This window comes from Alternaria triticimaculans (assembly GCF_023758025.1).
Source record: "Alternaria triticimaculans strain BMP 0046 chromosome Unknown scaffold_9, whole genome shotgun sequence".
NCBI classification, from domain to species: domain Eukaryota; kingdom Fungi; phylum Ascomycota; class Dothideomycetes; order Pleosporales; family Pleosporaceae; genus Alternaria; species Alternaria triticimaculans.
The window spans coordinates 753,875-767,556 of record NW_026055966.1 but is presented as its reverse complement, the minus strand read 5'-3'; the positions used below and the strand labels follow the sequence as shown (position 1 = coordinate 767,556).

The window sequence follows — 13,682 nt, the reverse complement described above, 5'->3', positions numbered from 1 at the left end:
TGCATTCCATCTCACATCGTCACATTGTCACATTGTCACATCGTCAGATCAACATCAAATCACAGCATGCATCCTACCTATCTTTTCATCTCCCACCCCCATTGGATCTCTTTCACGACACTCTCTCTTTTGGCATTCCTGGGGTCATGAACGAATATCTCTCCCTCTTTCCCATCACGACCTTAGCATATGACATGACTCTCACGACCGACACGACACGGCTGGCTTCCCTTTGCCTGGGGGGCAACGACGTTGTGCTTTCTTCCTTCATACCTTCTTTCCGACACACAGATACGTGAATGGGACGCGTGTATAGTGTATACATATACTTGTTGTTGCGCTCCTTTTTTTTATTGTTTATGCGCAATGTTTGAGATGCATGGGTATGGGCTGGGGCGTATAATGTTTGGTTAGGAGTTTTGATGGGAAGAATTCAAGGCATCTATCTTCAATACTGGGCTTTTTCTTGACAATATGTGATGAAGACGACCATGATGGTAATGATCGATGTGGTACGGAAAGCCCTAACCAGGACTCTATTCAACGTTCTAAGTGGGTATCTGATGTCTGACAACTCCAACTCCGCTAGCCCAGGCCATTGCCATGACCATGCCAATGCCGCTAAAGGATAAACTCCACACGAATGCCTCGCCCTCATAATTCATACCTTGTACCTCATACCTTACACCCTCAAGCCTTCTTCTTCCCCTTCCTCCGCCCCTTCTTCTCACCCACCTCCACCGTCCCACCCTCTACCTCACCCTCCTGCAACCCCATAACCTCATTCCCCTGCATCTCCTTCAACTTCTCCTGTCCACTGATAAAAAAGCTCAAATCACGATTTTGCTCCTCGAGATCCGCCTTTTGGGCCTCAAGCTCTTTAACCTTATTCTCAGCCTCCTCCGCCTTCTTCTCCAAATGCTTAATCCGCTCCATCAAACTCTCATTCACAATCTGCTCTTCTTTGTATTGCTTTGTGAGTTTACGCGCGAGTTCAGACGCGGACGTTGCTTTCTGGGCGTTGCGCGCGGATTCGCGGGTGAGGGAGGCGATGGTGGTTGTTGCTTCGGATTGGGAGGTGGAGAGCTGGTCGAGTTTTTGGGACAGCGAGGCGACGGATCGGGTTGCTTCGTCGGCGGTGGAGGCGGCTTTTGCTGCTTTGTCGACTGCGCGTTCGAGCTGTTCTTCAAAGTATGCGCGTTGGGATTCGAGTTGCGAGGTGAGTAGGTAGGCGTACTCCATGCCCATGTTGTCGAGCTTCTCGCGCGGGACGGTGTCGTTGGAGTAGCCGGTCATGCCTGGTGCGCTGAAGGATTGGTTCGAGGCGGGCATGTCGACGAGTTTTCCGTCTGCCTTGTTTTGGATTAGGCGGTGGACGTAGCCATCGCCTGCGTAGTCCCAGACGTGTTGGGTTACCACATCCATTGCGTAGGTATGGCTTGTTGCTTCGTAGTGAGCGAATGCGTGTGCTGAGTCGTAGCGGCCACATCCTATGTTACCGCAGATTAGGCAGATCCAGAGGTTCTGTGTGGATCCGCAGACACTGCACTCGTTGTCTGGACTCTCGCCGTCTGCGCCCCGATTTGAGGTAAATGCATCGTTTTGTGTGTAGCGACAGACTGGGCAGCCTGAGCCCCGCCACTTCTCAAGACAGGCGCAGTGGAAGACGTGCTGACAGAGAATGGTGAGGAGGCCAGTCGTTTCGTCCATGCGTTCGAGGCAGACAGGACAGGTTGGTAGCTCTACCAAAGCAGGTGTAGGTGGAGCGTGTGGTTTCGCGGTAAGCGAAGTAGCGATTGATGGTCCGTCGACTGGTGAAGGTACGGTGCTAGCTGGTGGGAGGGGAGCTGTGGGCTGTTTGGTCGGCGCGGGCGCGAAGGGATCGTTCGTGAGGTCAGGATACGAGGTGGGATCGCGGTTTGAGTCGCCGTTCTGGAAGTTGATCGACTTGACAAAGACGACATGACAGTACTCAGGCTGTTTCTGTCAGCTGCGACCTCTTGACTATAATAGTCCTTTGTCTTACCTCCATACTGTTGAAGGCCTTGCCATCCCATTCCTTTCTCCACGCCCTCGCTTTCTTGGCTTCCCGGAACTTCATCAGCACCATGTATTTGTTCGCTCTGCTTGTCCGGATGAGCCTAAAATGCGAGACGTCCTCCCTCGTCTGCTCGCCCATGAAGCCGAGAAAGTCGGAAGGTGTCATGTATGAGGGCACCGCCAGTATGCACAGCGTAGTGCAGTCGTCCTCGTTGAAGTCCTTGCTCGCTCCGTCCACCTCATCGTACAAGCCTGGCGTGTCCTGTCCATCGCGAAAGAGATGTACGACACCCCAGCCAACATCTGTGTCTTTCAGATCTGAGGGTATGAACTTGCCCTTGGTCGCGAGACCACCGGCATTTGGCGCGTGTGAGGGGTGCTTGAGTCGAGCTCGATCGAGTTCAGTGCCGGTGCTCGGGTTCATGTCGATGCTCAGTATGGAGATGGTGTCGAAGCGCCAATCCCTGTGTGCAAAGCTTTGTGTTCGCCTGTGTCCCGGCCTCTTGGGCGGTTTGACGACGGGTACCGGGCTATCGTGGTGGTCTGAGAAGGATGGTCGCGTGCGATGACTGAACTGACGGGCTGTAGATGTGCGATCACGGGCAGCAGCAGCTTGGCCGGCCTCACTGCTGGAAGCTATGGTTTTCGGGAAATGGTTGTATGCGCGTGATGCCGGGGGATAGGAGCCCCAGGACGCTCGGCGGTGGGCTGGAAGCTTCGAGTCGAAGATGTCGCTAGGTAGAAACGTCTTGTCCGGCGACGAGCGCGAGGGATATAGCTCGAAGGTAAGGTGGAAAAAGTACGCCGGCATCAGGTCTTCTTAGTAGGTGCCTGCATTTCCAACGAGTGTGATTGTGAACAGAAGTTTGGAACGTACGCAACGTGTTTGCGACCTGAGCTACGTGACTTGCAGCCGCGGCAGTGGGGCAAGCGCAAGCGCGTCATTCCCGCATCTCTCCGCAAATGTTAGCGCACCAAGACGCGCACGGCTTCACGACAAAGGCACACTTTGAGGATTCTAGTGATGAAATTATATTTCATTCTTGCCCTGTACCTACGCATTGCAAGTCCAGCTAATCCTCATAATGGTGGTCGCCCATGGCGTGCCCTTAATGCTGTCCTTCGGATATAGTAAACGCCATAGCTATGCAATAGTAAAGAAATTGTAAAGAAACACGCTATCCCGGCAAAGATGTCATTTCCCACACCATGTGTACGGTAAAAGAGACGGCCAAGGCCGAGCCAAAGAAAGGCATTTCATGATGCCACCTGAATAAATAAGATTCGATTGCCGTGTCGTCAAGTCATTCGCCAGAACGCGTAGTGGGTATCGCTTTTGAACATGGCCAAAACATTCGCGCCGGTCCCAAGTGGTGATGGGTGTAACTGTATTTCGTGTAACTCGCAGTGTTGAATGGTAGAATAGAACTAAGCCTGGTCCACGTCGATTAAGTCGCCCTCGGTGATATCCTCGATCTCGTGGCCCTTGGAGTTGACGACAATGCGTCTTCCTCGTTGGTCGGCGGGAACTCCGTCGCGTGAAGCACCAAAGTCGAGAACCTGCAATTGTCAGCTAGTAATTCGTGAAGGCTGTCCTTAGTTGCTTACCTCGATGTATGTCATGCTGTTGCGCTGAACAGCAGCAACACAACGACGCTCATTGAACTTGACCTGCCATACGCCGCTCAGGTCTGTCAGCAAGTCCTTGACAAACTCGCCCGTCTTCACATTCCACATCTTGAGTGTACGGTCAGAGCCAGATATGACTTTCTGGCCGTCGTGCTGGAAGCAAGTGATGGCACCTGTGTGAGCACATAGTCGGCTTTTGCATTGTCCATTCTCTGGGTCCCAAATTCGGAGAGTTGAATCAGCAGCCGCTGATACCAAACGCTCGTGGCTCAGATCGAGAAGACCGACGAGCGAGGTATGACCCTCAAGCGTGAAGATGCAGGCCCCTGTCTCCAGAGACCAAACCTTGACCATGTTGTCCATGGAACCACTGATGCAGCGGTTGCGCGCATGGTCGAGAACAACACTGTACACCTTCTGCGAATGACCTTGAAGGCGTTGCAGAACCTCTCCGGTAGAGATTTTCCACACTCGGACAGTGCAGTCGTAACTGCCACTGACGAGCGTGTCACCGTGTGCAGCAATCGCGCGCACTGAATGATGGTGTCCCGTAAGGGCGCGTATGAAGTACGGATTGTCGTGATCATTGGATGACGCTGCAGCCTGCATGATGCCCCGATCGCCTGGCTTGGGAAGCTTCCAGACGCGAAGGGTAGAGTCTCGCGAACCCGTAATAATGAGCTCCTCCTTCGGCATCATGATTGGCTGGCCGTCAAGGGTCTCGCCAATCTGAGTCGGCTTGAGTATTACTAGGCATCGGACGGTGGAGGTGTGACCCTGAAAAACATGCGTGCACTTTCCCTTTTCAATATCCCACACGCGCACTGAGCGATCGGTGGAGCCGGATACGAGTGTGTTGCCCTCGTACTGGAGGGCCCACACGCCGCCTTCATGCCCTTCAAGGCGGCTTCGTAGCGCTCCTGTCTTCGTGTCGTAGACATTGATGTTCGTATCATCACTGCCTGTCAAGATCTTGTCTGTATCAAACTGAAGACATGTCACCACGTGGCGCTGATGGGCGCGGAATGCAATGTGTTTCGGCTTCGTGTCAGTCGCCATCCAGCTCTTGCGGATAAGATGATGACGTTGATATAGAGACTTGAACAGATGCATAGCACGAAGACCAGGTAAACCAACATTGGGATCGGAAATGGCGGCCTCTGCTCGCTTGGCAAAAGCATGCGGCCCTTCTTGGCAGTCTGCGGGGCGCGAATAGAGGGCCATCTGTGTCCTAGTAGAGGGGCGGCTCTTGCGCGCTTTCTTGCCGCTGCCGCTACCATGTTTACTGGTAGCCTTCCTCTTCTGACGTATCGAAGACGATCGTGTCACTGCGCCCTCCTGGTCTAGCAAACCACTGGAGAATCCCGAGCTGGAAAAGCCCGAGAGGCCTTCGTTGTCAGATCTGGAGGCTACCGATTGAGCCCTGAGATCGCGCTCGTAGCTGTCAGCAGAATGAGGATACTGCCAACCCCAGCCTTCTTGCACAGCGCGCTCCAACTCGCCATACGGCAGCTTGTAGCCATCCTTGTCCAACAGATCTTTCCATGCAGACTCGTGGGTATCGGTGAGCTTCCGCCAGTACTTCGACACCTGTGCGGCACTGCACATGCTCTTGACGTCCAGATACCCGATAATCTCAAGGCTGAGCTCCGTAGGTAACGAGGCGATGAAGTCGCGTTTTAGGGCGGGATTGACGACATCCGCAACGAAGTGTAAGGTCGGCTTCTTACATCTTCTGAGCATCTGGTATAAGACGTACGACTTCATCTGTTCCGGCAGAGCATCGAACGAGTTCAGCATGTTCGGTATGTCCATGGCGGAGGGTATGGGTAGTTGCGTATTGGAGCTGTCGGCGTTGTCACGCTGTCGGGAGCCAGGAAACAGGGTGAAATCCCCCACGCGTGAGCTGCTTGAGGTGCCCTGTGACAGGTCAAGCCCGGAGACGTCGTTCGCATCGAAGTCCATGTCTGTGCCCGAGAAGGAAGCCCCGCCATTTGTTTGTTGGGCGAGGTTTGCGGCCGCAGTGATGGGCGACAAGCTCGGACTAGGTAGGCTCGCGTCTTGTGCAGACGTTGTGTCAAGAGGCGTGAGGCGTGAGGGGGTGAAGGACGCGTCGTCGGCGAAGGGTCCAACAGGTTCCAGATCAGATTCGGCGATTGGGGGTGTAGCAGCTACGCCGGGGCCGTCGAATACACCTGTGGGGAAGGCGTGCTCGGGAGAAGGCTCGCGATGGTCCGAAAGACTACCGCTAGAGTGTGATGACCGAGCGCCTGATTCTTGGAGCCGCCATCTGGGCGGCGTTTCGTCTGGTGCAATTTGCTGTGACGTAGTCCGTAGCTTGGAGTTGTGTAGATGGGCGGCGGTGCGGAGTTTTGCCAGCTTGGATGGTCCGGAGCCTGCCATGTCGGTATCGGGTGTGGCCAGCTGCGGATCCTCCATGTCATCCGAGGTGGAATGGGAGGCCGTACGTGTAAGGTCCTTATTCTCGTGCTCCAGCCGGGGCTTCTTGCTTTGGCGATGTATGCCGAGAAGCTCGACGGCCTTTGTTATTGACGGTGGCGGCGGTGAGTCGTCTGCATTATCCCGTTTCCGACGGCCAGATACCGAGCGTAGGCCTTGGTGAGGAGCGTGTGGTTTCGGACGCGTCGAGCGGCTGGGTGTCGTGAAGACTGGCGGACCGTCGTACGACTCGACCTTTCTGAGGGTGCCGTTGGTCGATCGTAGATTGCGTTGGAGTGATTTCTGCTACAATAGAAGCGTTAGCCGGTGGTTGGCAGATGCGACGTGAAGGGCCTCAGCCGCAGGCATATCCCTGGCATGAGGAATGCGTACCTCTCGCACCTTGTCCGATGCGGCATCTGCCTCCTCGAAGCAGGCCAGGTTGCCTCCAGATTCAAAGTAGAACTTGCGTATCGACTCGGGTGCCTGGACGTGGGCCAGCGGGTAGTCCTTGGGGTCCCGCTCACTAAGGCTGCCGGGGGCGTTTACACACAAAGGCGGGAACGTGGTCGTCGTGGTGTATGTGGTCGTGACTACGGTAGTCTTGGTGGCAGGCGCGAAGGAGAACTGTCCCATGGTGGCGTACGGGTCTGTGGCTTCGGTGTGCACCGTCTTGGCCACGCCGTCATCGCCGGGGCCAGCAGCGTTGGAGGCCATGTTGCACGGACGTGACGAGAGACTGAGGGCGTGAAGGCTCTTTCGGGATCCAGTGATTCGTGGGAGGATGGGCGTGGAGAGCCTGTTCGGGACACTTGCCGAGTGAAGAGGCTCGCGGAAACGTTAGTGGTGCTGTTCCGGGACCTGAGACCTCGGGATCAAAGCGCGAGCTCGGAGGAGCAGAAGACAGGCGGGAAGAGCAGCAACTCTAGTAATCGTACATGTCGCCAGTCGGTACGCTCGTCGTGTACGGGCTCGTTGTGGTGATCACGGGAACCTGGTACTTTGCTATCCGACGTGTCGCCGCTGACGGAGAGATAGGAGCCGCTGGAGACGTGATGCCGTGGCGGAACGCGAAGTGCAAGGTGGCGGTAAGGTCGGCACGCGGTGGATCGGGAAGACGCCAGAAACGAAGGTTGGTCGTGTAGTCGTGTAAAAGGCAGTGTGGTGGACTGACAGTGGTGGTGGGGTCTAAGGTAACGAAGGCACCTGGCTGGTGGGCAAAGCTAGCTTCCTCCATCCATGCAGGTGTCAACCGCCCCAATTCACACATATCACGCGCAGCGGCAAGCTTCTAGTCTTCGCGGCGGGGCAAATTATCCCAGCAATACTCTCCAGCATGTAGAAATCACCTCAATACATCGCAACGCCTCTTCCTCTCTATGTCGAAGCTATGGTTCCTATGACATGAGCTATCGCTGCACCTGCGCAGCTTGCGGGTGGATAGTGTTCTCGCGTCACTCGGCTCAGGCGCCTTCGTGTGATTCGATCACTGCCCCATCGACTTTTCCCGCCGTGGCAAAATCACAACAACAAGCGCCGCCCTCATGCTTTACCATCTTCCGCTTTGTCTGAGGGAAAAAGCTTCCATAACAAACGATACCGTGGATCCGTTCGATCTTCGAGACTACACGCTGTGTATGCGTCGGACACATAGGCAGCAGTGTTGCAAGAGACAGCTGCACGACGCCGGAAAGCGCCACATTGCATGACACATCTGGACAAACACAATACCCAATGAGCAATACAGCAGCAGCAGCATCCAGCAAGAGTGACTGTCAAGATGCAGTCGCAAAGACATGGACGGTTGCGTGGTTGAAAGCCCGGCTGATGGCCACATCGCCACATTGGCGACTTGCCATGATCAGATGTCTTCTTAATACATATCGAAGGAGCGTACGTCCGACATGTGGCGTGACTCACTTGAATCTGCATAGTAATAGGAAATCATTGTTGCCCAAGTGTGTTGTATAAAAACACGTGACGACCTTCTTTCATCGTAACGTGACCAGTGAAACCGAGACGATGCTTTCCGCTAGAACCGCACATGACGAGCTGTCGTCGTATGATGTGTCTACCATGACCTGCCTTCTCATCTAAGGCAGCATCCTTCATCAAACCCTTTCGTTGCGTTTGCGCCAGCAACGTCGGCGTCTTCGTGCTAGAGTGTCTGAGAAAGCGACAGAAAGAGATTTCATTGTCTGTTCGCTGTCGTTCTCTCCACCCAATATAAAAGGAGGAAAGATATCTTGATACCCAAAGCGCAGTTACTTATCATCGTTCCAGTCGACCAGGCTCCCGGGCTCGGGGTGACTGAACGATAGTTTGAGAAGAATGTGTTTTAACTTTTGGATGTGCGTCTAATGTTTCAGCTGCAGCATCTCGGATATTCATCACAGAGAGTTCGCATTGTCGGGTTCATGTTCGTTGCTCGGGTTCGGGTGGAGGAGCTTGTAAACTCTACTACTCAGACTGCGGATGATGTGTGTATCTCCTTCGTACGGCCAGCCAGGACCTGCTCCGGAGTCACCCATAGGGAGCAAACATGAGCGCACCGAGCAAGCTGAAACGACCTTCCCAAGCCCGAGAACCCATAGTACCAGCCGGACCTGTCAAAAGTTCGCGGTGCAATCTATATTCATAGTAAGACGGCGAAAACTCCGACAGCCCCTCAACGCCACCAGATGCGTTCGGCTGCGTTCTTTCAGCCTCGTTCTTGGGCCTAAATGGTTTTGTCACGCTGACATGTTGGGTTCGATTGACCCTGAAAGTAGGGCTGTCGTTCACGTCCGGGCCTTCTTTGAACGGCCTTTCAAGGTTTAATGTAGGGAACAGAGCGTTGGACAGCAACGCGCGACAAGCTCTCGCATCAGCACTACGTGAAGTATAATGATTGTGTTCGACGCGTACAGGACATGGACCACCTTGGTATCACAAACTAGCTGTGATGGACTTCCAAGGGGATCGCGCTTTCGTCGCGAGGAGATAGCCGGATCGGCGAAGAGCCGGCTTGGCTTTCGTCCGTCCCCACGAAGATGTCCATTGATCACCGTGGAGTAATCCACACCATATCCTTATAGAGACGACCTGCGACCAGAAGGGAAGGACGCGGGCGCATCACACGATTATCTCGCATCCCTGAGTATGCTCGACAACCCGAGATACCCAAGATACCCAATGTACCCAACTTGCGGACGCCTCAGCGCTGCTACCCGCCTTGTGTCGCAACTCTGTGGATGAACGCGAAGCGAAATGCGACTTGTGCGACACCACCTGCGATGACGGTGAGTCGGAAGTGAACCCGATGGAGGAGGCAGTATGCAGGTACGAAGGGTGGAAATTGGCGACTTATGGAGGACCACGATAACACGACCATGCTCGACTTCCTCGTCCATATTCGGCATGCCACGAGCTAGAGCCTTGGCAAAGGCTAGCATGTCGCCTACTGAGCATGGGCGATCCTACAAACTTCGGTAACGCGAGCTCTAGCTTTGCTCAACCACTTGAGCAATTTCTTTCCGACAGATCCAGCCTCGTCTGATGCGGTGACGGGCAACAGGCGGATATGCTCGAGGCCGTGCCTCTCCGCACTGCTGCACATTCGGGTCGTCGCGGCGTGCTGTCATCTGACTGGAACCCAGGGAATGCATGTATGCGACGCAGCAGTGTGGCTTTTGGCTCGGAGCTTGTGCCTTGCTGCGGTCCGCACGTCTTGCCGAATGGCATGATACCCCTGAAAGCCTACTACGATGCGGATCCTACCACCACCAGCTCCTCACAAGCGGTAAATTCAATGGATCCTTGGGTTAATACTCGCGGGTTATACCCGCCATCGCCCATCTTCCTGGGAGATCTCGAAAGCTGGTTCTTTACTCCGCCATCCCCATCGCCCCCAGAAGCAGCAAACTCGATAGTCCTGGAGCGGCGCTGCATGACATCGTACTACTTTACGCCGCGCTGCCGTTCCTGCAGATAGCACTCAACCAGTCCACGCCCGATTAGCGCTCAGTGCAGCAGCGCAGTAGGGGCCCGCAGTTGAACCCTTGGATTCCTCAATTGAGGTTGCCGGATCTCTCCTACCGCATATCGGATCGTCATCTGCACCAAAAAGCAAACATCACTTAATGCTGTCAGCGCTGGCCGGGGGTAGCACAAGACGTGCCATTCGACGCAATTACACCCTATGTGGGCATTGACTTCGTAGCGCCAACTGAACTGGTCCCGCGATTCAGTCTCGACTGTCATATCTCTAACTACCCTGAGTCGCGCCCACGCCGGCACCACAGCCACCAATCTTCCACCATCATGGCTCGCGGCGACCGCGCACCCAAGAAGTTTTCCTTCCCTCTACCTCGCCGCTCGCGACCCAAGAACGACGACCTCGACGCCCGCCCTGCACCGTCGATTGCCTCTGGCCCCGACAGGCCCTCTCGTCTCGAAGACACCTCCAGCAAAGCACACCGAATCCTAGGGACGTCCGATGTCCTGCATCGCACGGCATCTCGGCAGTCGACAATACCACCAAGTCCTGGATTCATGTCCATCACTGTGTCTGAGGCTAGCTTCGGCTCCCACATCGACGAGAGAAACACGGCAACACCCACCGAGAACGACGGATACCTGAAACGTCCCACCATGGCAACACGAGCCTCGTCAAACGTTCTGGGACGCACATATACTGGGGAAAGCAGGCACGGCTCTGACAGCAGTTCCCTCCATCGCCGGCTACACCCTCAAACGTCGAATTCGACCCTTCGATCACATTATGACGCAAAGAAGTCGCCGCTCGCCATCTCCCAGCAGACTTCCGACTCGGCAGTCAGAGACAGGGCTTTACGAAGAGGGTACCCCCCGGTATTGACGGATCATGGTTACGACAATCACGAAGCGAGTCCAGTGTCGCCTGTCATCCTGGAGGAAACGAGGAAGAAGGAATACCGAAAGAGTAAGCCAGCCCGGCTAGATCTTACAAAACTGTTCCCCAAGCCGAAGGATGGCAGCGACGGTCATGGCGGTACACTGCTTTCGCCTGCCAAGATGGTCAACTCGCCGGCTGCCATGTCATCTACCTCTGAGTTCTTTCCTCGCCCAATGACGAGGCAACCGACGCCACAAGTACAGCCTGCCAAATTACAGAAGAAGAAGAGCATGAAGTACCATGATCCTCCAGTAAAGCCTCAACCTCAACCTCAACCTCAACCGCATATGAGTCCAGTACGCAAAGTTAAGAGAGATCAGTATGATAATGCCAAGATTCACGTACGCCGTCCACCAAAGGGCGTCCAGCACTGGTTCGATGCGCTCGATGAGGATAGTGAAGAAAGTGAGGAAGAAGTGCGCGACTTAGAAGACAAACGCCACAACAGCGTCGCGACTGAGCCAGACCTTGTGCCAGACCTTGTGCCTACTGCTATCGAGGCTTGGCAAGTCAGGAATGCATCTCGTTGCGATAGTCGATCGCAGAATCCCACACCAACGTTTAAGAGGGACAGTTTTGCGCTTGAGGATATCGTCGACATTACCCATCTGACCTCACCCAGCCAGTACTCTTTGGACACATATCGCTCACATACCTCAGCAAAGACCAAGACGTCAGCTATCTCCAAGACTAATCTCCAGGACTCTAGTGTCTTGTCTTTCTCCTCGTCTGAGGATGAAGCTGACGACCGGTCACGATCCCGTAAGGGGAGCGTCCGCAAGAGCATGGACAGCGCCGACTACACAGGGGAGATCGTTATCGGTCGGGCGCAGGCTTACGAGCTTCCACCACATCGCCGTATGCAGTCGTCGGGAAAACTGAGCATACTCTCAACGTCAACAAACGCCACCATCGAAGTTATGTATGCACCAGAACCGCCTTTCCCTTCGTATCATCACCCTCGTGGCAGTACCTACAGCGGTGGCAGATTGTCCAGCCACGTCAGGCAGCCCTCGATCATTCACGAAGACGACGACATCCGTCCAAAGACCGCTGTTACCCAGCCAATTTCACCAACGGCACACAGTGTTGTAAGCACGCGCACGTCAGCCAGCGCACCACAGGCTCAGTCCGAAGGGTCACGCAAATTTATGCAAGTCACGCCAGAAGAGGAGGCTTTGCTGGAGCTGATGAGGAAGAAACGTGCCGCTATGAACAAACAGATCGAATCATCGCAGTCATCTACACCGGAACAAGATTGGCATCAACATAAGTCAACTAAACGTCCTACACCGCCGCATCGCACGTCTGCCTCTCTTGCAGAAGGTATGTCTCCCAGCTCTGCGCGAATGGTTGAGTCACGGACCAAACACCGAGCACCCACGAGTGCACCTTGCTCCATCGCGCCATCACGTGGCAGGTCTTCGACGACAGAGAGTCGTGCAACTACAAGTCGACTCCGCGACACCTCGGCCAGCACCACTTGGTCAGATCGAAACTACTCGCCTGTCAGTCGCGGGAGAGTGTCGCACCAACTGCTCACCCCGTCCGTGTTCTCGCCTCAGGACATGTTGTCTCCCCCGTCTCCACCGCTTGCTGCGAGCTTCGCATCGCCCACTACCACTGGCCACCCATCTCCCCTGCCATCGCCGATGACGCCTGCTCTATACGCCGACGAGAGAGACGTCGCTGTGAAAGTTGCAAGCAGTGACACGAGTAACGAGCTTGACGAGCTAGCTATGCTTGATCACGGTATCATGCGTATGCCCTCCGTGGGTGCGAAGTCTGAATCCTCCCACCGACGACGTAGGACCGCATCCAGCGACGCCGAGATAACCTTCCCGGTGCCGCCCACATCCACCAGCTTCCGCGACCTGACTCCAGTCTCAGAGGCCTCGTCTCGCGCTCCCAGTATCGTCGAACCCGCACTCCCAAAGATGCCGAAGAAGAACGCGCGACACATCAGCGAACTCGCGCTTGCGAGCATAGAAACACGAAGTCGGCAGAGCAGCATTCGTTCTACTGAATCTCGTACGTCGGTTTACTCGCAGTCATCGAGCTACTACAAGCCTACCAGCAAGGGGAGGGCACGTCATTTGAGCCCAGACGCCAATGTTACGAGTAGTCCCAGGATGACGAGTAATGATCGGGATAGGGACAGCGTCAGTGACGACGTTTTGGCTGCCTGGGGCAGTCTGGGAGGGACGTACTAGACTCGCATATTTTTCTTTTCTTCTCATTTCACCATACTTTCACATTTGGTCACGAACTCTTCTTTCCAGCATTTACATCATTCCCATTTCAGCGGTATGATACCCCTCCGCTTCTTACCCGCCGCGCATAGTTCAGTCGGCCTATCTACCTTAACTTGTAAACCTAAAGTCGCTATCTGTTGTACGATTTCCTTTGTCGCTTTTTATCACTGCATCGCCTTATCGGGTTTTTCAGCATCAGATGCATGCATGGGTTTTGTTACCACTATTACCATTATTGTATGAGGACGGGGGCTTGGTGATGAGGTTGGGCCATTCACATTCCCATCATAGATAACTTTCCACGACTCGTAAACCGAGTCTTCAACCTAGAGTTGAGTCGCACATTAAATTGCGCTCGACATTCTAATCACATGACTTTTTCCAACGCAACTCATATTCTATGC

General features: G+C 54.6%; 3 protein-coding genes across 3 annotated transcripts; 1 reads left to right on the top strand and 2 right to left on the bottom strand.

Moving 5' to 3' along the window:
- Window positions 1-690: 690 nt before the first annotated feature.
- J4E78_006691 (uncharacterized protein) lies at window positions 691-2,851 on the bottom strand (the record flags this gene model as incomplete). The annotated part of the gene is made up of 2 exons (XM_049367301.1): window positions 691-1,977; window positions 2,027-2,851. 2 exons carry the CDS (start codon window positions 2,849-2,851, stop codon window positions 691-693), a joined length of 2,112 nt encoding a protein of 703 aa, XP_049221048.1.
- Window positions 2,852-3,468: 617 nt separating this feature from the next.
- J4E78_006690 (uncharacterized protein) lies at window positions 3,469-6,825 on the bottom strand (the record flags this gene model as incomplete). The annotated part of the gene is made up of 3 exons (XM_049367300.1): window positions 3,469-3,600; window positions 3,649-6,414; window positions 6,502-6,825. 3 exons carry the CDS (start codon window positions 6,823-6,825, stop codon window positions 3,469-3,471), a joined length of 3,222 nt encoding a protein of 1,073 aa, XP_049221047.1.
- Window positions 6,826-10,410: 3,585 nt separating this feature from the next.
- On the top strand, window positions 10,411-13,236 carry J4E78_006689 (uncharacterized protein; the record flags this gene model as incomplete). The annotated part of the gene is made up of 2 exons (XM_049367299.1): window positions 10,411-12,349; window positions 12,515-13,236. The coding sequence occupies 2 exons, from the start codon at window positions 10,411-10,413 to the stop codon at window positions 13,234-13,236; spliced, it is 2,661 nt and encodes an 886-aa protein (XP_049221046.1).
- Between the last annotated feature and the right edge of the window lie 446 nt (window positions 13,237-13,682).